Source organism: Vitis riparia, chromosome 18, assembly GCF_004353265.1.
Source record: "Vitis riparia cultivar Riparia Gloire de Montpellier isolate 1030 chromosome 18, EGFV_Vit.rip_1.0, whole genome shotgun sequence".
Taxonomy (NCBI): Eukaryota; Viridiplantae; Streptophyta; class Magnoliopsida; order Vitales; family Vitaceae; genus Vitis; species Vitis riparia.
Window position 1 is genome coordinate 32246063 of NC_048448.1, and position 27841 is coordinate 32273903.

A 27841-nucleotide genomic window follows, 5' to 3' on the forward strand; every position below is an offset into this window, starting at 1 on the left:
AAAGAAATACTATAACACTATGCTTTCACTAGTCCACTCATAAATATATTGCATGCCTAATATGTAGGATAAATTGTCGACAAGGAGTCAAGATTGTGATAGATTGTGATGCGTAGCTAAAGTGTCTTTCATTCGCTCTCATGTCACTTAGCATTAGCTTAGTCACTTTCCTACTAATGTCCCTTTAGGTCAAATCAAATATGGTCATATGCAAAATACTAAAGTAGCATGCACATAACTGCTCCCTTATGAAAAACATACTAGATTTAATCTAAGGTGTGCTAACTCTATTTGGTACGATGTTTGTATTCATCTCATGGCCAATAGGGATGAATGAATGAATATTTGGATTGTTTTCTTTTCTAAATTGGGTTGTAAACTTCATAAGGAGTATAGGATTTTTCTTTGTATTGTAAAAATCATTAATTTTTCTTAGATGGGTTGTAAGCTTGGTTTGAAAAGCATAAGATCTTATTTTGTTGAGTAAAAATCTTTAATTTTTCTTAAATGTATTGTAATTTTGATTCGTCTATGGAAAAATGGTATGACACTTCATACCACTTGAAAAGCTATTGAAAGTCTAATAGAGAACACTCAGAGGGGATGAATATGTGATTTATAGAATTTAAATAAAAAGTATATGTTATACTAAAATTTTATCTCAAGAGATATCATTTATATCCCAAATAATTATATGGGTTATATCTAGAATCTTTAGGTATGTAAAAATATGATTTTTAACTTTTAAGGATACCCTATAATTTGTTAGGAATAATATAATTGCTAATATATGAAATATATATTGAGATATGTTAGAAATAATAATAACCACCAAAATAACCAACTTAATAAACCCAATAACTACCAACAAATCAATCAAAAGATATCTCGAGAATAGTTAGGGAAAACAATAATTGATTATAGATATAACAACATAACCTTCAACATAACCAACCCAACAACCTCAATAGCCAACTAACTAATCAATCATAAGGTTATCAATATCATCGATTAGAATATAAGCAGTAATAAAAAAAAATATGCAATGAGACACAATATTTTTACTTAGAAAATCCCCACAAACTATGGAAATAAAAAACCATGAGGTCTAAGACCTATCAATCTAAATCCACTATTCAAAATCAAGTTACACATATTAACATAATCACTTTACCTTAAAGACTTACTCGTCAATACCTACAACTTGATCTATGTCCGCGACATAGCAACTCCCTATTGCTCCCTAGTAGATCATTCGGCCACTCCGAATGGATTAAGGTCTTTAACCCATGATTCAAATATGAAATCCTTGAATGAGAGATTAGGAATGGTGTGACATGTTAGGCTTTCTCAAAGAAATCCTTTCCTAGGAATGAAAGTTCTCTCAATGATACATTTCAAATCTCTTAACCCGAATCTTTAACCCTCAAAGGGTTATTAGAGATGTATTTATAGTCAAAAGCCAAAAGAGTCGGTTTCTTAAATTACCAAATCAGAGTTTGAAAATTCATCCAAAATCCATTTCTAAACTCAATAGTATTGTCATGACTACTCGAGCAAACTTAAATCGCTTGAGCGCTTTGCTTGAGCGATCCTAACCACTTAAGTAGGTTGACCGCTTGAGCAGGATTAATTGCTTGAGTAGCCCTTACTTCTTTTGAAAAATCATTTTAAAACATTTTAAGTCAAAATATGATACCGAACCTTTTTATACTTCAAAGAAGGCTTATATGCCACGAGTCAAAACTTTTTAGATTACATGTGACTTCCTGGTTGGATGAATAACAACCCTTAATCTTCAATGGAGAGTAAGTCAGTATCTAAAAAAACTTTTATGACCAAACATTAATTGGAACAAAATTGCCAACATATAAACAAGACTCAATGTTCTAATTATTGAAAAATGGGTATTGCTTTTAATACCATTTGAATAACAATCGAAAGTCCAATAAGGAACACCTAGAAAGGGGAATGAATGGGTGATTTAAAAATTTAAATAAATATTAATAATTCCAATAGTTATTAAGGATATCCCAAATTATTAAATGGATTATCCCCAAAATCTTTATATTTATAAAAATATGATTTTTAACTTTTAGGGATATTCTGCAATTGGTTAGGAATAAAGATAATATAATTGTTGGTATCAGAAATATAAATATTGAGATATGTTAGGCCTAATAGGGATGAATGAATAGTTTCTATCTTTAAAATATATAAATGTATGAATATTTGGATTATTTTTCTTCTCTAAATTGGATTGTAAACTCCATAAGGAGTATGGGATTTTATTTACATTGTAGAAATCTTTAATTTTTCTTAGATGGGTTATAAGCTTAGTTTGAAAAATATAGGATTTTTTTGTTAAGTAAAAATCTTTAATTTTTCTTAAATCTATTGTAATTTTGATTTTTCTATGATCACTTAAGAGAAAAGACAAAGGCTCTAATGATTTGAGGACATTCATGGAGAAAAATCATTCCAAAAAGGTGAGTTTTTTTTTTTTTTAAATTGGAAAATAATCAACTAGCAGGAAGAAGTTCTCTATATAGAGCTGCAAACATAGATGCTTAGTTCTTTTAATAGAGTTGCAAACATAGACGTTCAAGTGTTGGAGACAAGCACTCGAGCGACTCAAGCACTCAAGCGTTCCTGGTGGTAGCAACTAGTATTTTAAGGTTTTATGATTATCTAACCTTAAGTTTTTGTTATAAGGGCATTGACGAATTATACACAAGGATGTTTATTTTAGATTCCTTAATCATTAGTCCCTTCATGGGTTATCTTAAATAAACTCCATATTTCTCACATTTATATATTCTATTACATTCATTTCTATTTATTGCACAATGGAGATAATAAATGGTCCTAGTATTTAATTGAACTTCCTTTTTATCATGTTCATCTCATTCATAATTGGGCTTTGAAATAGAAACCCCATTTTTAATTTTATTTAGGAATATGGAGACTATTTTAGATTACATCCCATAAATCATAGTCAATAAATTTAAAAAATCATGTCTTCCTATTTTTCCTATAAGTGTTATCTATTCTTATAAAAAAAAAATGAGGGCATATTTAGTGGAGAACCCTTTCACATAAAGATGGATTAATCATTCCACTTAGATGGTTAAGCCTTAACAAAGAGGTTTATCTCTTATATCAATTATGGAGAAAAGCTAATAATCTAACCTAGGTATACACCTAAGATGGAAAGGGAAAGAAAGGGAATTGGATGTTGATCAATTTTTTAAAACCTTAATTAATTCTGACAATTTATGAATGCTATGAGAGTAATGCATGAAACAATATGAATAACAAGTAAAGAGAAAAGAGTTAAAAGATCGTAACAGTATTATAATGGTTAAACAATCTACCTATGTCCACTTGCTTTGGATTTAATCCCAAGTTAAAGGGCAATCCACTAATCTTCTAAAGCTTTCTCAATCAAAGCTTTACATTTTACTCGAGAATGTTAAGGTTCTAATTTGTTGGGATTGAGCTCCTAAAAGCATAACATGATGTAACAAAGTTAGACTTGACAATCATCTTGTTTTTATGCATTTGCATTGATTTGATAATTCAACCCATGTCTCTTACATTGTACATGACTCGGGTCCATTGGGAGTTGCACAAAATATACAAGTCATGGGTTCCTTGTAAGTAGATAAGTTATCCATAGTCAATTGATGGATTTGGGCAATCCAGTAGAGATTGTAGTACACCACCTCCTAATTGGAGGGATAGCCTGTCTTGGTCGTCGAGATGGGTTTCCCATGGTGAGTGCACTAGTGTATGTGATGTACACTGGACACGACCTACGATGAATCATGATACAAGGCTATCAATTATCAAGATTTACCAAGCTACTATACTGCATGGACTCTCAACCTTGAGAGAATATTGAGCCTATATCAAAATTAATAGGAGGCTTTAACTTATGGATAAGATCCTAAAGTAGTCATATATTCCTATGCATTGGGTCACTGTTGAGGGAGGCTGTTGGCAACAAGTATTCTCAATAAAGGTACCATGATATCTCATGGGATTGATACAGTGTGTCTCTTTGGGTGATCCAAATGACATGTGATCATAAAATCTGTGACCACAGTAATTCCTTTAGTAGAATTTGATATATGCTCTTTAAAGCAAGCTAGAATATGTCAATTAATCACATAATAAGTAAGATTTGTAACTCAAGAATTTGAGTGGTGATCTTGATAAGTGATATCACTACCTTGTTAGATTACAGACACTAGTTCATGGGGAGTCACATGTAGTGGATAGTAGGTCATGGACCTCAAGCTTTATCGTTTGGTTATTCATATAAGATATTTAAGTGTAGTTGGTTCTCTTTAGTGGGATATTGAATCAATTTCAGAATTGGATTCTTAGGGAACCAATACTCCTATTGGTCTTAGTGGTCTTGCTCTGAGCTCATATACCTTGATGACATGGTTTATGAGGGTTGGATTGACTCTAGGTTCATTCTTGTGCATAAGGAAATTTTGGTAATTATGTAAGATTGCACATGGAATAATGAACAAGACCTTTGGATTGAGCTAATTGATTAATTAGATGACCCTGTGTGGTTAATTAATCAATTAGACCCGTTTTGGGTTATATTAAGTGACCCAAGCCTTGATGGACTCGAGTCACTTAAGCCTAATAGGCAACCCTATAAATACCCCCTTATGGGTTAGAGTTTCTTAATGACTTTCAATTATTCATCTTTTACTTTCAAATAAAGAGAGAGCTAAAGCTTTCTCCTTTCCATTGCCACATTTTGAGTTGCCAAGATCATAGTTTGAGTCATCGGACGAAAAATCTTGAGTGTACGAGACCTCCAGATTTTTCAGGCATGCTCTTCATCAAATAAATTTTGATCTAGGAATATCCAAATCACATATATGAGTTTCAAATCTTTAAAACTTTATTCTAAAATAGTTTTGAAGGCATTATTTTTTGTTATGTTAGATCTAAATATTCCTAGGAATAGATACATGTACCCTACGAGATCCAGGGCATGAGAACGGAGTAATCCAAGATTTCCAACACAATTAACCTTAACAATGCACCAAGGATTATCCTTAAACTACTTTCTTTCTCTCTCTCTCTCACTCTCTCTCTCTCACACACACACACACACACACACACATTCTTTCTCTCTCCCAAACAATTCTTAGTTCCTACACATGATTAGTATGTAAGGTAATACAAGTGGATTAAATCACACTAAGATGTTTCTTTACGAAATTTATAGCTTAGGAAAATGAAATACAATGATTGAAATTGGCTAAAATATTAAGGATGTAATTAATGACTTGCAAATTTGAGAATAAATGCACTCTTTAATGATTTTATCCCTCTCGAAATGAATGGTATTCAATGGTGGGTTGTTAGAAAAATATAAACATGAGTTAAAAGGCTTTTAGATAAAGCTTGGAAGTAAAATAGCCATTTGAAACAATTTTCTGAAGCCTGGGTCGATTGAATAGTTGACTTCCTAGCTAGTTAATAGGCATTAAATGAATTTATAAGTGACCATCATAGGCACTCCAAGTTTCTACCAATGGACCAAATTGAGGAGTACCACATTAGGTACTACTAGTTGACTAATTGATTGATTACTCTTAGTCCCTTTCTTTTGAAGCTCTATTTTCTAAAGTTAAACCAAATTCCATAAGGCTCATAATGCAACCAATGTTTGAAAACCTTAGTAAGTTCAAATATTTCAATAAATTCTAGTTTTCAAGACTTTTATGATAGACACTATGAAAAGAGTATTTTCCATGAAAAATATAGTTTGGTCCATCTATAATGATTCTTGGATTCCTTAGGAAAAATTTAAATGCATGTGTGACATTGATTGCACATTTTTCTTAACTTACATAGGATTAAAAATAACTCAACTAGGATTGATCCTTGAGAGTTTCCATCTTAAAAAATTCTTAACAAGGTTTGTTTTCTTGATTGAACTTCTCTTTGTCTTATGATCTTTTTTTTCTTGTATATGCTTTGTGGAAACTATTAGAACAATTTCCTTATTTTGTTATCATCAAACATCGATTGATTGTCTTTGGAAAACCTTGGGCTAAACATTTTTTTTTAATGAAGACTTATTTGTTGTGGTTAAAAAATACTAATGAGACATATAGGAAATTGGAATAAATCTTATCAAATTCTAATATGCTTTTAATTTTTCCTAAAGGTCTTGCAAGTCTTATGTAGGTCTAATATGATTCTAGGCTTTTATTAAGCCTTAGATTGATACAATTACTTGTTTCAATTAATCTTGAAAGTATAAGATAGACACAACTCATCTTACTTGTATTTAAACTTAAATAATCTAGGTTGGAGCCTATTAAGGGGTTCTCAAGCTTTAAGCTTATAGTAGGTTAGAGCAAACCTATCGGATTTAGGGATTTAAGGGTTTTTTTTTTTTTTTTTTTTACAAGTTTTAAACCTAGTTTGTATTTAGCTATTCCATTACATTTAGAGATTTTAGGTAAAATTTATATCTCTGTTTAGTGGTTTTCAACTTTCATAACTTTCCTACCAAAAATAAAGGAAAAATAGAAAGCCTCCCATTTGAAAGGTAGGTTAAAATTTTCCATCTTAACTAGACATTCTTTAATATAATTCTAAATCCAGAAGGAGTTATATTGATGTTTTATTAACTTTAGAGATTACAACTCACAATGAATTCAAACCTAAATCCTTAATTTCTCTCTTTATCTCAATTTGATTTGAGTCTTAATGTTATTATTATCACAATTATTAATGTTATTTACATGGCTTTCAATGAGTTATGGTATGAAATTATGAATTGGTGTAAATGAAATTTTGGAGAACTAAAAATTACTTTACTTCACTACATTATTATCTTTTAACCAATCTAATACTTTTTTTTCCTATAATTAGTTCATTTTCTTAGTCATATTGAATGTTGATGATTTCAATATTTCACAATTATAAATTATCATCGTCACATTTGTATGATTTTGATTGAGTTTCTATGAGATTTTTCTCTTTTTGGTTGGAAGGGATTGAATTAAGAAGTTATTTATGTATGTAATGTAAGTGTTATTTGGTATTAGATTTTAGCTTGGTCATTAATTTATGGTTCAAGTAGGATATCATAGAGGCAAAAAATAGCAATAGAAAATGACAAATGTATTAGATTTTAGCTTGGTCATTAACTTATTGTTCAAGTTAGGATATCATAGAGGCAAGCAATAAGAATAGAAAATAACATAACATATTTTTATTGAAAATGCAATACACTATTCTTCAAAACATGTAGTTATTATAAGCACCTATTAGTACATTAATTATAAGAATTGGGCGACACCATGCTCTCCAAATAGACTTCAACTTCATGATAATGATGAACTCCATAAATCATAGGCGAGGTCGATTCATTTCTATTGAAATTATATAAAATTAACATCCCATAGAAGTCTATAAGAATTGCACCCTCCTTCAAATAAAATAGTGGTTTTGCATAATTAGCATCCAACGGATCTGAGAAAAAAGGAACTGTGACCAATTTACTCCAAGATTCTTTCACGCCATATTCCTGCATTACCCACACATCAATAATATCATCATATTCAAAAATAATGCAAAATTGACCTCCCAAAACCCTAATTATCGGCTTCAAGGTTTCATTTGCACAATCAGGTTGTGGCACAACTTGATATGATTCTGTTGCCAAATCAAGTGATGCAATGAACCAATGATCATTGTTTTTGTCCCTAGACACTGCCCAATTGATTGAACCATTTACATGTTTCCCTGCCTCATCTGTAAAAAGAAAATATGGAAAGCTCCTAATTTTTCTCCAAGCATTGCTCCTCAATGAAAAAACCTCCACATGATATTCATATGAATCGTCAATAGAGCAGCACACAAGTCTCACAACCTTATAATCGTCTGTGATGCTATCATACCCAAATGCATATGACACCAAATAAAAAAGTTGCTCAAAAGGCTTGGAGGGCAATCTTTTTGATTCTTTAATCGATGGATTCCACACAAAGATTGTATCTTTTTCCATATCTCGAATAGAAATACAAACCAACCCATTATAACAGCCAACAATCTCATTTATAACACCTAAATCCCTTCCTGGATAATCATGATTGATGGAATAACCAAAAGGTTCATAGAAAAGGGAAGGTAAAGAGCACGATTTAATTCTCAAATAAGGAGAATGCAAGATCAACCTCAAGTTATCAAGTTTACCAGACTCTTTTGTTGCAACATTGAGTTGCTTTTTTGCAAACTCTGGATCAGAGATCATCGAACGCCATGATTTACAAACACATTTGAAACGCATCAACGACTTTACTGGAAGAAGAGATAGGATCTCTAGTATGATTTCATTTGGGAGATGAGGCATAGTAACACTATTTTGTGATCTTTTGGAAAAATGAAGAGATGATGAACAATGATTTTGGGACTCCATTGAGGGTGGATTTGCAAGGAAAAGAGAAAAAAAAGGCTTGACCTAAGCCTCTTAGATGAGTCGGTGAAAGAAAAAAGGAGTTGGTGAGATGTATTTGTACTTATTTTTATGAAAAGAGAAGAGATAAGTTTTAGTCAAAAATTTTCAAATGAGTGTATGAAAGGAAAGTAAAAGGTTGGTGAGATGCGTTTCTATTGATTTCTGTTTTACATTTCACGTGTTTACCACGTGGAGGTGATCACGTCAGAATTTGTCATTTACAACTAGGATTTATGTGTCAAATTCAAGTCAATTTTGTCAAGTTGGCGAGAATCCCAAAGATGGAAATTTATCAATTTATAAAGGATTTCAAATCTTTAATGAATATAATAAGAATAAAAAATATTTAAAGGCGTTATATACATTGCACCATCATTTTAGCTACTACTTTTACTTGCTAACAATGATGAAAATTAAGAGTAGAAATTGTGAGAAGAATAAAAATCTCACTGTAGAATATGTTAAGAGTGACTTTATTTTTATTTTATTCATATCACGCTTCTTTATCACCAATCATTATCTACCATATTAGCAAATAATAAAAGATTATAGCATGAGTATTTTTTAAACACCAATCATTATCTACCATATTAGCATAGAATAAAAGATGATAGCATGAGTATTTTTTAAAAATAAAATTACTGGTGGATTAATTCAAAATAAATGTATCAAGATTTCCAAGTTTTATCATATTTTTAATCCATATAATTTGATTGATTAAAAGTATAATATATAATTAATTTATTTACCATGTAAGTTATAAGAATTCTTTAAATTGGTTCCCATTTTGGATGAAAATGATATTATGGCATTAAAGTTATAGGAATTTTAACGATTTATTAGTAACTAATATATTATTTATAAAACTTAGTGTTTGGTGCTTTAGAAAAAATTCCGACGAAAATTGTATAGAGTATTACTTAGAGGCACTTAAATGCCTAATATTTTTCTCAAGCACTAGATTGGGCTAAATGCATCAACACATGACACTTCAAGCATCTTTCACTTTGAAGGACTTAGCGTTTTTGCATGCATTTGAAAAACCTTTTTTATCATGCTTTTTTGGCTTCACAGCTTCCACCTTTGGTCATTAAAATTTGAGCAATTCTTCCATGTTTTTTAGAATGATTTTTCATCATTTTGATATCATTTTTTGAGGCTTCAAACATCACCAATTATATGGTATATTACCTTAAAATTTATTGATTTTTTGGTACTTTTCTGATTCTCGTGACATATTTCAATGATCTATAAGGTAAGTATTCATTTTAATTGATGTTTGAAAATAGTTGAAAACCTAGTTTATTGGCACTTAAAATCCACATTTTATCAATAATTGAGCTCTTATCCATATTCTACAATTTTTTTTATGTAAATATGTGCAATTTTCTATGGCTAATTGAACAATAATCCCAAGGTTAAAGGCATCAAAAACTTATAAAAACTATGGCTAGCTTAGAGACCAAAAATTCAAATTGATGGCTCTAAAGAAAAGCCATCCAAAATAATTGGTGTTTATATGACACTCTTAACTTATGACCATTAACTCATACCATTTTTTGAATTAGGTTTTGACTGTCTCATTTAAAAACCATTGATATCCAGTGAGGATAGGTCAAACCAGTTATAACATTCAATTTCACACCTCACAAGCCTATTTATCATTAAGGTAACCTATCCCCTAAACTTAAAAGCAACATTCTTGTACTTAAGAGAAGAAAGAGCTAAGACCATTCTTGTTCTAGGACATACCATCAAGGACTTCGATCTTAGGCTAAAAAATCAAGTGCATGAACTACTCCTATTGACTTAAAAAGTTAACTGAGTTAGTGTAGGCTCGATATTTATGATTCAACTTCTCCTTATGATCTAGCCCAGTGCCCTATAAACCAGCTTTTCTCAGAACCCGGGGAAGAGACTAACAGATAAAGTCCAATAAGTATGTGAGAATAAACATATTTTGATTTGAGGAAAAAAAATGTACATCTTATAGGTACTTATAATGAAAAAGAAAACAAATTAACTCTTATAAATCAATCCTAAAAATCATAGGAATTTTAATTCTAACTTTCTAATTTAAATTTTTATATACAATAAAAATTGACCTTCCTATTTTGGGATAGAACCCTTAAAAGCATGACATAATGTAAAAATAAATAGATTTCATTAATATTTATGTTGTATTCTTGTTTTCCATTTACTATCCTATTTATGCATTATGTATGTTGAACATTGAGGTCTATATCACTTGTATTGTACATGACTTAGGTGCATTAGGAGTTACACAGAACATACAAGTCATGGGTTACTTACAAGTTGATTATTCATTTACAACTAGTTCATGAACTTAGGCAATCCATATGAGATTGTTGTGTACTACCTTCTAATTTGAGGAATGACTTGTCTTGGTTATAAAAGGGTTTCTTATGGTGACTGCATTAGTATGTATACATTAAACAAGAAATACAACGAGTCATGACATTGACTATTAGGTAGTCATGAATTTGCTAAGCTACTATGTTGTATGAGCTTTCAACCTTGAGAGAATATTGAGCAAGTATTGTGATTTTTGGTGGCTTTAACCTATGAGTAAGATTCTAAGGTAGTCATATATTCCCTATGGATTGGATCATTATTGATTAATATAGGTGACAACAAGTATTCTCAAGATAAGCACCATGATATTTCATAAGTTTGAGACAGTGTACCCTCTTAGGTGATCTTAAGGACATGTGATCATGAAAACATAGACCATAATAATTCCTTAAGAGGAATTTGATATATGCTCTTGAAGAGTCATAGTATGTTAGTTGAACATATAATAGGGGAATCTAAGACTCAAAGATTATAACAGTAATTTTGAAAAGTTGATAGCATTCACCTTATTAGATTTTACATAGTCGTTCATAAGGAGCTTGTATGTAGTCATTAGTAGGTCATAAACCCAAGTTTTATATCTCAATTTAATATCATGTGATGCTAGAGTATAGTTGAGTCCCTATAAAGGGATATTGAGTCAACTTCAAAATTAAATTCTAAAGGAGCCAATATTTTCCTATGGGTCTTATTGGTTTAAACTTGAGCTTATATTCCTTGTTAGCACATTGTTTGAGGGATATTTTAGCTTTGTATTCATATGTGTGTATAAAGGCGTTTTAGTAAATAAACAATATTGCACAAGAGCTTATGAATGGTTTTTTTGAATTGGATTAAATAATTAAGAGCCTAATAAGGTTAATTAATTAATTATAACCTAATGGGCTTGATTAAGCGACCCAAGCCTAAGATAAGGTCCAGTCACTTAAGCCCATAAGCAAGCCTATATAAACCTCTCAAGGGTTTAGGGCTTAAACATTCAACCATTCTATATTCCACACACAGAGAGAGAGAGAGAGCTTTAGTTGTTAGGATAGAATCCTTAAAAGCATAACATGATGTAACAAATTTCAGAATTTATTATTTACTTAATAACATTCTAATTTCACTTTTATCTATCTTTGTTCCATGCCTTATATTCTTATTATCATTTTGGCCTACATCTTTTGCATTGTACATGAATTAGGTGCATTAGGAGTTGCACCAAAGATCCAAGTCATGGGATCTTTGCAAGTTGATCATTTGTTCATAGTTGGTTCATGGACTTAGATAATCTATTTGAGGTTGTAGTGCACTGTCTTCTAATAGGAGGATAACTGGTCTTGACTATCAAGTTGAGGTTCCTATGGTGAGTGCATTAGTATGTACGATTACATATTAGATAGAACCTACGATGATCCATAACGTAAGGCGATTGGGTAGTCATGAGTTCACCAAACTGCCATGTTGTATCATCTCTCAACCTTGAGAGAATACTAAGTTTGTCCCAAAGTTAGCAATGGCTTTAACTTACGAATGAGATCCTAAAGTGATCATATATTCCCTAAGGATTGAGATAGTGTATTCCCTTGAGTGATCCTGAAGACACGTGTTTAAGTAAACTATGACCATAATAGTCCTTTAAATGGAACTTGACATAAATTCTTTTTGAGTTAGGATATGTGAGTTAATCACTCATCAACTTCCAAATTTAACTCCATTTTCCTCACAAATAGATTGCACTTTCCCAAAGTGAGTTTCAAATATCTAAGAATTCTATAGACCGCCTTTAGATGACTAATCTTCATTGAATGCGTAAATTGTCTAACCACACTTCTAACATGGGTTATATTATACCTATTGTGTTATAAGCTTTCTCATTAGTCTTGGATACATAGCTCGTTCATTGCTGACTCGTCCTTATCATCCACAAGTCCATGATTTTGTTCAATAGGAGAATTAATTGGCTTACACCCTAATATCCTACTTTTCTTTAGGAGATTGCGAACATATTTTTGTTATGATATAAAGATGTCCTTATTTGAATGAGCAACCTTAATACCCAAGATGTACCTCAGCCTCCCTAGATCTTAATGTCAAATTCTACAATAAGATGTTTTTTAAGTTATTTAGTTTCTTCTAAATCATCTTTAGTCATAACTATATCATCTATATAAGTGATTGGAATCATGACCTTTCTAAATGTTGAGTGCTTGGTAAAGAGAGTTTGTTCTTCATGACTTTGTTGGTACTTAATTATCTTTAGTACGACTTTATAAAATCTTCCAAACCATGCCTTAGAAGATTGCTTTAGTTTATATAGCGTTTTCTTTAGTCTACACACTATTATTACCATAGTTCCCATCAAAACTTGATAGCCTCCATATAGACTTCTGTTTTCAAATCATCATGTAAGAAGACATGTTTAACATCAAATTGTTGTAAAAACCAACCACGGTTAATAACCAAAGATAGAAGACTTGAACAATGTTCACCTTTACTATTGATGCAAAGGTTTCTTAGTAATCTACTCCACAAGTCTATGTATACCCCTTAGCTACTAATTTAACTTTGCATCTTTCTAGAATCCCATCATCTTTGACTTCACTATGAATACCCATTTACATCGAACTAGTATTTTTCCTTAAAAAGTTTTACAAATTCCTATGTTTGATATTTCTCAAATGCTCTCATTTTCTCACTTATTGCATTTCTCTAATTCTCATCTCTAAATGACTCTTGAAATGTTTTTGGGATCTCTAAGGGACTTAGGTGACTAAATAAGGCTTTGTGTGAGAGTGACAATTTGTAAATGTAAACAAAGTTGGAAATAAGATGTTGGGTGCATGTTTAGGTACCTTGTCTAATGGAAATAGGCAGATTCATATCATTAAAGACAACTTCATCCACATGCTCTTCTATGAGTTAGTTAATGTGTTATGAAAAAGGTGAACTTGGAAGGAGTTCAATAACTATTATAAGATCCAATGATGGAACCTATTAGTGCGAAGAACAAAACAACTTCCTTCTTGAATAGACTTGTAATGGTGTAGTGATAGTATTGCCAAGTCTTTTTCTCTTCCAATGATGTCTCAAAGATACTAGATAGGTAAAGGAAAAAAGGAAAGGTCATGAGTAAGTGAAACAACAAAATAAGAGACTTACCTTTGAAAAAAAGCTTCCCTTGAAGATAAGTTCTAGGGTAAAAAGTGTTAGTTTTCCATAAGGGTAGCCTCCATGGATGTGAAGAATGTTTTGGAAAATGAGTGATAACTTTTGTGCCCTTTCTTTGTTAGAAAGCAACCACTAAAGATACACTTAAGGGCTTTAAGATCGAGCTTACTACGGTTTTGGTTATAGATATGAACATATGAGATACACCCAAACACTTTAAGAGGTATTTGATTAAAACCATCAAAGTCAAGAAAATGTTATGAGAGGATAACCATTGGGGATCGATGATCTAGGACCCTAGTAGGCATTTTGTTTATCAAAATTGTTGTTAGAATAGCTTCATCTCAATAGGACTTATGGACATCATTTTGGAATAATAGGGCTCTTATGACTTCTAATAGATGCCTATTTTTCCTTTTCTACAACCCCATTTTATTATGGGGTATTAATAAAAAGTGAATAATGGATAATACCTTTTTCTTAGAAGAAAAAAATATGATAGGACCTAATTAAAGTATTACCTCCCATTGTTGGATTTGACACTTTTTATTTTCATTTCAAACTAATTTTCAATAATTTTATGAAATATAGGGAACACATTGTTTACGTTAAACATCTTTCAATAAATAAAGCCAAGTGATCGTAGTGCAATCATCTATGAATTATAAAAACTATTTAAAACTAAAAATATTTGGAATTCTCAAAGGACTCTATACATTAATGTGAATCAAAGTAAATTGACTAAAATATTTTTCAATGAAAACAAGGTTTTATGGTGTTGAGCAAACTCATAAACCTCACAATTGAATGCATTGACATTTAATTTTTCAAAGAGAGAAGGAAACATTTTTTTTTCAATAAAAGAAATGATGAATGCCCTAATCGTCGAATTTTGTAGCCAAATCTAGTCCTTATTATATGAAAGTTTTTCAAATAGGTATAAGAGTGGCAACTTGACATTGTTTCCACAACAAGCTTCAAGAAGGAAGAGTCTCTTCTATTCTTTAGCATGCCCAATCATCTTCCCCATAGCGTGGTCCTGAAAAACATAATGAATTGGTAAGAATGTTATATAACATTTAAGATCTTAGGTGATTTGATGGACATATAAAAGGTTAATAGATAATCTTAGGACATGTAATATTTATTTTAATGATAGAATGAGTGACAAATTTACTGTGCCATGACCAGCTATTATGACCAATGTACATTAAACTTTAAGCTTCCTATTTCTAAGACATTGGACTATATGAAGAAAACCAATGGAAATATTTTTTTTCAAATGGTCAATTATACTTGAGTTAACTACCTAGTCTGTTGAAAAATAGTTTTTTTGACACATTAAGAGCATGCGCATATGAGAACTTACCTAAGTGTGCAAGAGAACGTAGGGCATTAAGATTATCTAGTGATGTAAGAAGGCTTCTAAGTTGATCTATCTCTTTTTTCTTGAATCCACTAATCTTAGAGTTGTTTGATTTATTCATCTTTTAGTCGGTTCCTTCAAAGTAAGTAACATGTGCTTGTCCTTCTCATTGCCTATTATGTTCACTCAAATTATCATGATTTTGATTGAAGGACTAAGTTTTTTATCAAAGCTTCCAATACATTTTGCCTCGGTTTTTATAATAGTTATACCCACAACCATCCTTATTTGTGAATGGTTTTGAGTTTTTTTCTTCCCAAATTCTACCACATACTCATTGGAATTAATCTACACCCCAAGATCAACCATTGAGGCTCTACTATTCTGTTTGGTAGTAATAAGTGTTCAACCTTCCAAAGAGTGGTCATTAAGCATCACTATTCGACGTCTTTCCTTAGTTCTTATTATAGAGAAAATAACTTCTAAAGGCAATAAGGGCTTCTTTCTAAGAATTTGAACATGAACTTAATCATACTCTACATTGAGTTTAGATGTTAATGTAGAACACAAACCTAATCATAGTTCTTAAAATTTTCATCTTCATCTTGTAGATATGTGAGGCATCTTTGACCTTTGAATCAGTTTGTAACTTTACTTCCTAGATTTCCTTTGTTGTGGTAAGAAATATACATGTCCCACTAATCTTAGGTTGCATAATGTTCTAGAGCCAATACATTATCATGGAGTTTTCTTCATCCTAAACATTGCATTTGAGATCATCATGGTTATCAAATAGCTCAACTTGCCTTTTCCTTTTAAGAAGGTTTAGACTAGTTGAGACCATGCTAAATAATTCTTCTTAGTTAATTCATAGACTGATTGAATGTTTTGATTGAGTACTTAAACTCCATTTAAGTTGTTAATCGAAATGTTATGTGACCTTTAATTAACCTATGATTGATTTTCATTTAAAAAGAGCTTACACTTTAGTTGGTTAAGTTTCATTTGCAAATAACCATTATGTAAGTTCTCTAAAATTAGAATGTTTACCTATACGGTTAAATGGTCACTTAAAAATCTTTACCTTTATTTGATTGCGGTAACTTTACTTTGTATTAAATTGTGAATTAAAAATCTTTACTTTGACTTCCTTATGATTTTCATCTTCAAAAAATTACACTGTTAAGTTATCTTCCCAAAATCAAGATGTTCACCTTAACTTAATAGTTAAGTTTTGAGGTCTAAATTTTCACCTCGACTTAACTATAGTTAAGATTTATTTATAAAGAACTAATGAATTAAGTTCCATAAATCAAATTATTCACATAGCTTTTGGTCATATATCTCTCAATAGTACATAAAGTGTTAATAACAAAATGTATAATATTATAATCAAAATATTCACTTCAATTCAAAATATGCTTTTAACATAGCAAACTACATTAAAATAAATTATTACTTTGAGCACCAATAAAATTCATCCGAACTAACAATTAACCCTCAATAACATGTAAACCTACTACGTAGGTAAAATTTTAAAGTAGAACAATTCAGTTGCCATTTTTTCTTGAAACCAATCCATATGGGCACCGGTTAGTGAGTTGAATGGATGATTATGCATTAAGTATTTTGCATATTTTATTAAGAACATCACATCGATCACCACTGCATAAAACACAAATAATCAAATTTAAGATCATTATAAGAATTTTATTGTATAAAACATAAAGGTAAAATGATAAGATGAATGTTTAGATATTTATTTGCTTACTCATATTTTGTTGAGGAACATCATGCAATTGTTCAATGTCTCATTGTTGGTCATCCTTAGGATCACCATTCTCCCCATAAAATGCTATGACATGTAATATATACAACAACAATCTAGCTAAAGGTATGATGACGCCTTTCAATCAATTATCACTATTAATGCCTATCAATGAATTATACACAAATATCCTCTTTTGTGCAAGGTGAACTACATTCAATACCCAATACATACTTGAAGCTTTAATAGGGACATAGATGATGTACACCTTAAACCATTTTATGGAAGGAACTAGATGAAGCCCATTAACATAGTTAATAAGAACATCATTTGCTTGCATTTGAAATTGATTCTATTTTTTGACATGTTTCTCCCACCTTGATTTAACATTTGCTAATAAGAAAAGGTAAAAAAGAATTGTTAAAATAACATAATTATCTAATAATATGAGAACTAAAAGTGATATCAATATGTTAGACAATATACAAAAAAAATGTTAGTTATACTATTTGATTCTATGTCAATATAATAATAAGTTAAAACAAAAATAATAAAAACATTTACTTACTAGACAATAAGTACGTAAGTAACAACACTATCAAATCATATTGGAGTCCAAAAGAATTCATTGGGGCTTAATGAACCTCAGTGTGGAAGTAATACTCAAAATTAATATCTGTAAGCAACTATTAGCAACATGATTAACATATTTCATTCTGATAATTGAAATAGCATAATACACCTAAACTTGGAAAACATATGGAAATCCAACTAGACTATATGCTTATTGTGGTATATTTCCCTTTTGTTGCTTCTTACCTTGGTATTTTAACACTCAATTCTCCAAGGCCTGTTGTAGCTCAAAAAGAGTTCTTTTATAGCAAATCCTACCCCATTAATATTTATTTATTTAAAACTTTCAAACTATCAACAAGGCCAACTCATTGCATGTTTATTAATTTTTTTTCCCTTTTTTCCCAAGTAGAACATGCTTAAGAAAGTACAATAAAACTAAGTTGACCATGTCTTCATCTTTAAGATTGTCAAGCTTTTTCTTTTACTTCTTGACCATGTTAAGGAATGAGACCAAAACTTAAACAAGTAATCAAAATCCAAACTTATCTTGATTAAATCTTAATCCTTTCAACCTTATTAAAAACCACATTTTGTCATTTTTTTTTTTTGTAATACAATGATGTAATAGCATGTGGTGCACAACTTGAGTTGAAAATTGAAGTTATGGTATAGCAAAAAAAGAAAAAACCCAAAGCAAGAATTCTCGAGCATCTCTAATTGTTGCTTATTGAGTTTTTTTTTTTTTGTTTTTTTATAAATATTTTCTATTACAATAACGTATGACAGACATGCAGCCTTTGTTGGGAACTGCTCTTCTTTAGGTATTTTAACTATAAAATATGTCAAGGTATTAGTAGTGTATAAATTAAACAAAATGAAGCTACTAAATATTTATTACAAAATTGTAAATGTTGTACAATAACATATTAACCTAATAACAATTTATTATTTTGGATATACTCCAATAGTTCCTAAATTTTTAAAAACATCAAGTAACAAACCTAACCCTACTCTAACACTATTGCATAACATCCCTAAAAAGTCCAAAAATTCCAAAAATTTCATAAATTCTCTAAAAACTTATTCTTAATCATATCATTGCATGAAATTATTATATATTTTATTTACTCCAAATATATAACTAACAATAATAGAGAACTAAACAAATTTATAAATATATAATTTATTATTTTGAATACACTTCAATAGCTCCCAAATTTTTAAAAGCATCAAGTAACAAACCCAACCTTACTCAAACACTATTACATAATATCCCTAAAAATACCAAAAATCCTAAAATTTTTCTAGAAACTCAACTTAACCCCAATCAAATATCACTACATTGAATATATCTAATTCACTCTAAACACAAGATTGATGATAATATATATATATATATATATATGTATGTATGTATGTATATATGTATGTATGTATGTATGTATAATTAATATGAGATTTTTATTATTTTCAACACACTTTAGTAGTTTCCAAATTTGTAAAAACATTAAGTAACAAACATAATCCTACTCAAACACCATTACATAATATCCCTAAAAATTAAAAAAAAACCCTAAAATTTCATAAATTATTTGAAAATATGTCCTTAATCACATGTCATTGCATGAAATCGTTATATATTTTTTATTCACTCCAAATACATAACTAATAGTAATGGAGAACTAAAAAAAAGTATAAATATACAATTTATTATTTTGAATCAATAATTCCCAAAATTTTAAAAACATTAAGTAACAAATCTAATCTTACTCAAACATTATTCTATAAAATCATTAAAAGTTCCAAAAATTTATGAAATATAAAGACTGCACTCACTGGCTCCAGAGATTCACTTTCCTCTTTTATTGACAATTGAGATTTTTTTCTTAGTAGTTTTACTTCCTCTCCCATTTGCAATTGAGATTTTTGCTTTCTGGCCACCATTTTCAATCTTTTCGGCTTATCACTCTTCAATAAAATCATTTTTTGTTTCCTGCTTAGAGATAAAATATGAGACAACTTCACAAAAAAAGAATAAGAAGTTTTTAAGGTTTGGGAATGAAAGAAGAGATGAGAGATGAGAAGCCTTCTAGGGTTGGGAATGATAGATGAGAACTTATCTAGGGCTCGTGAAGGAGAGACAAAAGCATCTGAAAGAGAATAAGTGGTGGAGGGAAATAAAACAAAAAGGGCATTTTTGTCCTAATCTAGTAATTTTTTATGCTTTTTGAGGATGGGTTACTTTTGCAAATATGAATGTTATTTTAACCCATTTAACCAAATAGCCCTAAGTAAAAAGTTAAAACCATAATCATAGACTCTGATTTTCATATGAAAATTTAAAATTTTTTAAAATATAAATAATAAAATAATATGACAATGTAATAAGATTTATAAAATAAATAAATAAATTTTTAGTAAGAATATAAAAAATCTTATGTCCTAAATCTTTAAATTTATATTTATATATTTTTTATATTAAATTTTTTTGTTAATTATTAATATATATTTTTTATTTTAAAAATATTCATAAATAATTAAAATTAATAAATATTGAAAGATGAAATTGTAAAAAAAATTGAAATTTAAAATATTTCATGAAGCCAATACGTTTAAAAAAAACAAAAAGATGGAGGTATTATGAGGAGAAAAGAGAATAAAAATGAAAAATCATGTGACATGATTGGTTGCTTGACTTGATGTGAAGGTAAAAATATGAAAAAGAAAAAGAAAAAACGAAAAATTTACGGTAATTGGCAATAAAATGAAAGGAGGGAGGGTTAGAGGGTAATTTTGATATATCGATTATTTTTACAATTAGAATGGACGTTTTACGGATTACTTTCCTCAAAATTCATGGACTCTTAAAGTTAGTCGAAGTTCACAAAAATGTTAGATTTTTAGGTAGTGCATCATTGCATGATTCTCCAGGTCAGAAGTGAGACCCCTTTGACCAGGTGATCAACCGGATATTACAGAAAAAGTGGCTTTACGTTGAAGACCCTCAAAGGAAAATGTCATCCCTTACTTTTGTTGTTTCTCAGTGATCTAAACTGCAAATTGCAATGCAGTTATGTCATTGGTAATATAACTTCTCCTCGATTCTAATGGTAACTGCCAATCCTCAGTTTCATTATAAGCTAGTGATATGCTATATGGTGGATTTGAATTAATTTTTATGATACTTTGGGCTTCATATGATTCGGGTTTCTCTTCAACATACAGCAGTTATGGTAATAGGAGTCTATTGCTGAAGGCAAAGCTTGAATATCTGTCAGAAATCAAGTCCTAAGGGCTACCCAGAAACTCATTGACCACATTCGATCAAGCGATGCAAACCCCACCTCATAATCCTCAACCAGATTATTTGGGGTTGCCGCTGGATTCAGTTACCTATACAAAACTTGTGCAATGCTCTACCAGAACTGGGTCTTTGATCCATGGCAAGCTTGCCCACATGCACATGATCAAAACTTGTTTCAAACCGTGTTTGTTTTTGCTGAACAATCTGCTTTACATGTACTGTAAATGTGGTGAAACGGATGTTGCAAAGAAGTTGTTTGATAGAATGCCTAAACGTAATGTTGTTTCTTGGAACTCCTTGATTTCTGGGTATATACAGATGGGTTTCTATCATGAGGTTATGAATCTGTTTAAGGAAGCGAGAATGTCCGATTTAAGGCTTGACAAATTCACTTTCTCAAATGCTTTGAGCGTTTGTGGACGAACTCTGGATTTGAGATTGGGTAGGTTGATTCATGCCTTGATTACTGTCAGTGGGTTGAGTGGTCCAGTTCTTTTGACCAATTCACTTATTGATATGTATTGCAAGTGTGGCCGGATTGATTGGGCAAGGCTGGTGTTTGAGAGTGTGGATGAATTAGATTCTGTCTCCTGGAACTCCTTGATCGCAGGTTATGTTCGAATTGGCTCAAATGATGAAATGTTGAGACTTCTTGTGAAAATGCTTCGGCATGGACTGAATTTGAATAGTTATGCATTAGGAAGTGCCCTGAAGGCATGTGGCTCAAACTTTAGTTGTTCAATAGAATGTGGGAAAATGCTTCACGGGTGTGCAGTCAAACTTGGGTTGGATTTGGATGTTGTTGTTGGAACTGCATTGCTTGATACATATGCAAAAATTGGAAATTTAGACAACGCAACCAAAATTTTCAAGCTCATGCCTGATCCAAATGTTGTCATGTATAATGCCATGATTGCTGGATTCCTGCAAATGGAGACTATGGCTGATGAATTTACAAATGAAGCCATGTATCTTTTCTTTGAGATGCAAAGTCGAGGAATGAAGCCCTCTGAGTTTACATTCTCGAGCATACTCAAAGCTTGTAGCACCATTGAAGCATTTGAGTGCGGAAAGCAAATTCATGCTCAAATCTGTAAATACAATCTTCAGTCTGATGAGTTCATTGGAAATGCACTTGTTGAGCTGTATTCATTGTCAGGTTCAATTGAGGATGGCCTAAAATGTTTTCATTCAACTCCCAAGCTAGATGTTGTTTCATGGACGTCCCTTATTGTGGGTCATGTTCAAAATGGACAATTTGAGGGTGGACTGACTCTGTTCCATGAACTGCTGTTCTCTGGAAGAAAACCGGATGAGTTCACAATATCAATCATGTTGAGTGCTTGTGCAAATTTGGCAGCAGTAAAGTCTGGTGAGCAGATCCATGCCTATGCAATAAAAACTGGAATCGGAAACTTCACCATCATTCAAAATTCACAGATTTGCATGTATGCCAAATGTGGAGACATAGATTCTGCTAATATGACCTTTAAAGAGACAAAGAATCCTGACGTAGTGTCATGGTCTGTGATGATTTCTAGCAATGCACAACATGGATGTGCAAAAGAAGCTGTGGACCTCTTTGAATTGATGAAGGGTTCTGGGATTGCACCTAACCACATTACTTTTCTTGGAGTTCTTGTTGCATGTAGTCATGGGGGACTTGTAGAAGAAGGATTACGGTAAGTTTCAGCTACATTAGTTTCTCTTATATTTTGGTGCTGATGGTGGTTTTTTATTTATTTATCTGTTTATCCTTTGATATTCAAATGGGTTTGTGCGGCCTTGAATTAAAAAACTGAATTATAAAAACTACGCTGGGGCTCGTGCGTCCTGAATTAAAGGTATAATATATGGAATAAGATGAGTGTGCTCATGACTGCACTTTCTGAATCTTAGGGTGATTGTTATTTTTTGACATCTAATTTATATGACTCTTTAAGGCCTTTTTTGAGTTTAGTGATTGAGTTGTCGCTAGAATCTAACTGTTATTACTGATTGCAGGTATTTTGAAATCATGAAGAAGGATCATGACATAATGCCAAATGTAAAGCATTCTGCCTGCATTGTGGACCTTCTGGGTCGAGCTGGAAGACTAGCCGAGGCAGAAAGCTTCATTATGGACTCAGGCTTTGAGGGCGATCCAGTAATGTGGCGATCTTTATTGAGTGCTTGCAGGGTCCATAAGGCCACTGACACTGGGAAACGTGTTGCAGAGAGAGTAATTGAGCTTGAACCTGAAGCTGCTGCATCATATGTGCTTCTTTACAACATCTACAATGATGCTGGAATACAAATGCTGGCCACAGAAATCAGGAACTTGATGAAAGATCGAGGAGTTAAAAAAGAACCTGGTCTAAGTTGGATTGAGGTTGGAAATGTGGTTCATTCCTTTGTGGCGGGTGATAGGTCTCACCCTAATAGTCAAGTCATTTATGTGCGATTGGAGGAAATGTTGGAGAAGATAAAGAAATTAGATTATGTTGATGAGAAGCCTGTTTCTGATGTCTCAGAACCAAAGCACAAGGACAACTCAATGGTCAGCTACCATAGTGAAAAGTTAGCTGTGACTTTTGGGATAATTGGTTTACCAAGATCAGCTCCTGTGAGAGTAATGAAGAACTTGAGAAGCTGTTGGCATTGTCATGAAACAATGAAGCTCTTCTCAAGGTTGGAAAATAGGGAAATAATTCTTAGGGATCCAATTCGTTTCCATTGCTTCAGAGATGGTTCTTGTTCTTGTGGAGACTACTGGTAATGGGGATGAAATTGGGTATTTGAATTGTTTGTCTCACATAATTCCTGAATCCATAATGTTTTAACTAATTGAGATGGATTAACCATGGAAAACCATGGTTATCAGTTCGAGAAGCAGGTGGAGGAAACGAGATTGGAAAATAAAGCTGGAAAAGTTACCTTTGAAAGTGTCTGAAAGTGATATGGAATAAGGAGATGGTCATAATTCAATTTAAAAATTATCAGTTCCAGTACCATACATGACATTTTTCATCTCATACAGCTCTTCCAATCATTAGCAGGTACCCTTGAAATTTTCTGAGGTTTCTGACGCAGGAAACCAGACTCGTGTTGGGGAAGAAAGTTTCGAGTAACAACAAGATGCCTAATGCCTATTGTCAGTGTTCAGATGGCCAAAGCGAAATCCTCCTTTTGGAAGAAATGCAACATTTGTTGAGTGCTCTTTCCATGTAGGTTATAAAACTGGAATTCAGGTGATCGAGTTTCCATCTGGAGCATTTGTTCTTGACGCCTCTATAGGCACCTTCTTTTTAGTTGTGAAAACTTGGTGGTGAAGCAGATGATCTGAAAGCCATCTTAATATACATCAGGTAACTTCCATTGTTTTTGTTTTTTTTGTTTTTTTTAGGTAAATTTGTGTTCCCATTGACTTGAACCTGGAACCTCCCACAAACCTTACTGCTTGAGCCAGGCCTCAAGGACAACTTCTATTGGTTATTTAATTTTTTTAGATCGAAAGAGAAAAAGATTATCAACTTCTATTCTTTCTATTGGTTCTCATGTTTATTCTTACAATTATGCCTGAAACTTCTAACGAAACAGTTTATCAAGAAATTAACCAACTGCTCTAGGGAACTAATTCTTGAAAATGGACATTGGATCTCTAAATGAAACAAAGAGTAACTTGTCTGAAAACCAAATAAGAGTGGCTTCTCCTCTCTCTCCAGCCCTATCCAACAATTTTCGCCACTTCTCTCTTCAGTGGAACCATAGAACCTCCATCACTTCTCTTAACCAAAGGTAAAACACAGCACAAATTCAAAGCAAACCAAACAGCAGTTCATACCTGAGGTCTGCTAAACAAATACTCAAGCACAGTACCTAGAATCCCTTTCTTTTTTCTCTGGCAAATTTTTCTTGGGAGGAAGTTTTTTTTCTTTCTGCTTTCCATGGAGGTAACATGACTATTCTTGCAATCAATCTTGTTCAAAAATCTAGTATCATTCAAAGGTCTGAAACTAATGGATGAACAGTATCCATTTTGACATTGAACATCAATGCAATCCAGGTGTTATGTCTGGATCTAAACCTGGCTGACAGCTAGTGTAAGATAAATGTTGTGCAAAAACAAAAGAAAAAAAAAACACAAGAGAATAGGTCAGCAAACTGGGAACTATAGCTCATGAACAACAAAGCAAGACTTATCTCACATTGGGTTAAAATTCCATTAATTTTTACACAAATATCCTTTATGCCTTGATTCTTTTATATTTAAATACTTTTTCCATAAGCAAGACTTTGCTGTTAGAATTTTTGTTTCAGTGTGATTTGAGTTGTATGACCAAATTACAAAATAGAATTTCATGGTGATACACTAGCTGATAGTTTACTTCTTTTATACGTACCCAGCCACTAGTTTTGGGAAATTTCATACCTTAAATAAGTGTTACAGTTTTAAGTTGTGTTTTGAGAAGCTCTAGGGACCTTAACTTTCTTTTGTGTAGTTGCTATTCTAGATCACCTTGTGGCTCTAATTTTAATGAGATTAGTATTTGTTTCAACTGAGTTATCTACTATAATTTGCATGAATTTCTTATATACGGTATCAGTTAAGAGTTACTGAGTTACAAGTTCTTCAACCTATAAAGCTTCTAATTCAAATTTAAATACATAACTAATAGCGAAGCACCTTCCTACAGTATTTCTCTAATGCGTGTCTTTGAGGCTTTAACAAGATTGTTTGGGAATAAGGCCCTTGACCTGGATGGTTTCTCCACGAGTTTTTAGCAGTTTAGATAGGACTTTGCGAAGAACGAAGTGATAGATCTCTTTAGGGTGTTCCATGAGCATAGTGTTCTTGAGAGAAGCTTAAGTGCTATGTTCTTGGCCTTAGTTCCTAAGAAAGGAAGGGCAAATGATATAGATGACTTCGGACCTATTAGCTTGGTGGGTAGTTTGTATAAACTCCTCGTAAAAGTTTTGGTTAATTAACTCAAGAGGTCATTGAAATAGTGATATCCAATGCTTAGAATGCCTTTGTGGAGGGAAGATAAATTTTGGATATTGTTCTCATTGCAAATGCGACAATAGATTCATCATTGAAGAGCTCTAAGGGAGGAGTGCTCTAATAGCTAGATATAGAGAATGCATATGACCATGTCAATTCCTCTTAGAAGTTCTCAACAAGATGAGTTTTAGGCATAAATGGATTGGTTGGATTCAATGGTGCATCTCAATAGCTAGTTTCTTTGTGTTGGAGAATGGAATCTTTGTAGTTTTTTTTTTTTTTTCAAAGTTCAGGGGGTTTGAGGGAAGGAGATCCTTTTGCTGCTAACTCATTTATTTTGGCAATAGAGGCCTTTGGCAATTTTTCAAAAAGGGCTAGGGAAGGAGGCTTCATGTCAAGCTTTAGGGTAGGAGGGAGAGTGGTGAAGGATTGAAGTGATCCTTTGTTTGTAGATGATACTCTTATTTTTTGCGATGCTTGTGAAGAGCAAATGATGTATTTAAGTTGGATCCTTATGTGGTTTGAGATTTCAATAAGGGGTTCCTTAATGGGGAGGATTTTGCTTCTTTATTAGGATGCAAAATGGGGAGGCTTCCTACTTATTTAGATTTCTCTCTAGGTGCATCTTTGAAGTTTAGAGCAGTATGGGAGGCTATTGACGCTTATGCCTCAAGGCTCACCCTCAAGGCAAGGCTCTACAAATTGGCCTTGAGGCTATAGCCTCAGATAAGGTAATCGAGGCTTAAGCCTCACCTCGTCAAGGCTTTAGAATGTTCATAAAAAATAAACCATGAGAGAGCCAAATTTGATGAGAGAAAAAGGAACTAAATTAGAACTATTAACAATAAAAAATAATTAATTTTATCATTACAAAGTTTACGTCTTTTTTATTATTCAATTTATCATGATTCTATGAGTATTTTTTATTTTTAAATATTTTTTTATTATTTTTTTTTAAGTCAAGGCATATGTCGAGGCTTATGTCTCACCTCATTTAGGCAAAATGACTCAAGATCATCTTTAGCCTTTTAACATTGATCACTTGTAACCACAAAAAAATAACAAGATAGGTGAAAGAATTTAATCTTCAACCTAAAACTTTCAAACCAATATGATTTTTACAAGAACAAAAAGATTATGTCAAAGGTGGTAGCCTAAGACATTGGTTTTATAGGAAAACACAAAGCTATTGTTCTGGGGATTTAGATGAAAAATGTCCTTTAGAAACATTGTCATTGGTAAAATAAAACTGCCGCTGTCAGAAGCTTAAAACATTTGGAATTTCAGTTTCCCAATAAACAAGGTTTTAAAAGAAAAACACCTCAAAAATGAAGTAGGCATTTAGTTTAAGTAGAAAGCAAGCAGTCCATCAAAACGCTCTGATGTTTAGACTAAGGAAGTCACAGAAAACGGAATAGCTTCTTATCAAAATGAGAATCTTGATGTGCCCAATGGAAATTATATTCGAAGCTTATCATGTGCCAAATAAGTGTCATACAAAATAAACCCAAAACTGTACTTGAAAATAACAACCATCCAAAGAATCTCTCAAGATTTATAGTTTGGAATTTTTAGCACAATGCTTACAGTTGAATAGAGGCAGTTCTCTTCTCCACAAGTTTCAAGTAAAAATCAGCTGGAAGTGGATCAACACAGTATGCATTTTGATAGAAGTCAAAAACCATAATTTTTTTTGTAATAATAAACAGTAATCATTGTAATCATGGTTCAGGGTCAGTCAATTTCTTGCTGTTCTACTGCATATCTAGCCTGAGGAAGAACTGTCTTTGTTCATCAGCTAC

At 31.9% G+C, this 27841-nt stretch overlaps 1 protein-coding gene across 2 annotated transcripts; it reads left to right on the forward strand.

Moving 5' to 3' along the window:
* The first annotated feature begins 20643 nt into the window (after nt 1–20643).
* Nucleotides 20644–24485, forward strand: LOC117906392 (pentatricopeptide repeat-containing protein At3g13880). Of its 2 annotated transcripts, none has more exons than XM_034819396.1 (3): nt 20644–20861; nt 20977–22737; nt 23060–24485. In XM_034819396.1, the coding sequence occupies exons 2-3, from the start codon at nt 21083–21085 to the stop codon at nt 23811–23813; spliced, it is 2409 nt and encodes an 802-aa protein (XP_034675287.1). In that variant the 5' UTR covers nt 20644–20861; nt 20977–21082; the 3' UTR covers nt 23814–24485. The 2 variants fall into 2 exon arrangements, with proteins under 2 accessions (XP_034675287.1, XP_034675286.1); XM_034819395.1 differs by having other exon boundaries at nt 20980–22737.
* Nucleotides 24486–27841: the final 3356 nt, after the last annotated feature.

Bases quoted from the DNA above. Each gene is read 5' to 3' on its own strand.
- LOC117906392 (XM_034819396.1), top strand. From the start codon at position 21,083: ATGCAAACCCCACCTCATAATCCTCAACCAGATTATTTGGGGTTGCCG. The intron at 22,738-23,059 runs GTAAGTTTCAGC...TACTGATTGCAG, and splicing joins CTTGTAGAAGAAGGATTACG to GTATTTTGAAATCATGAAGA.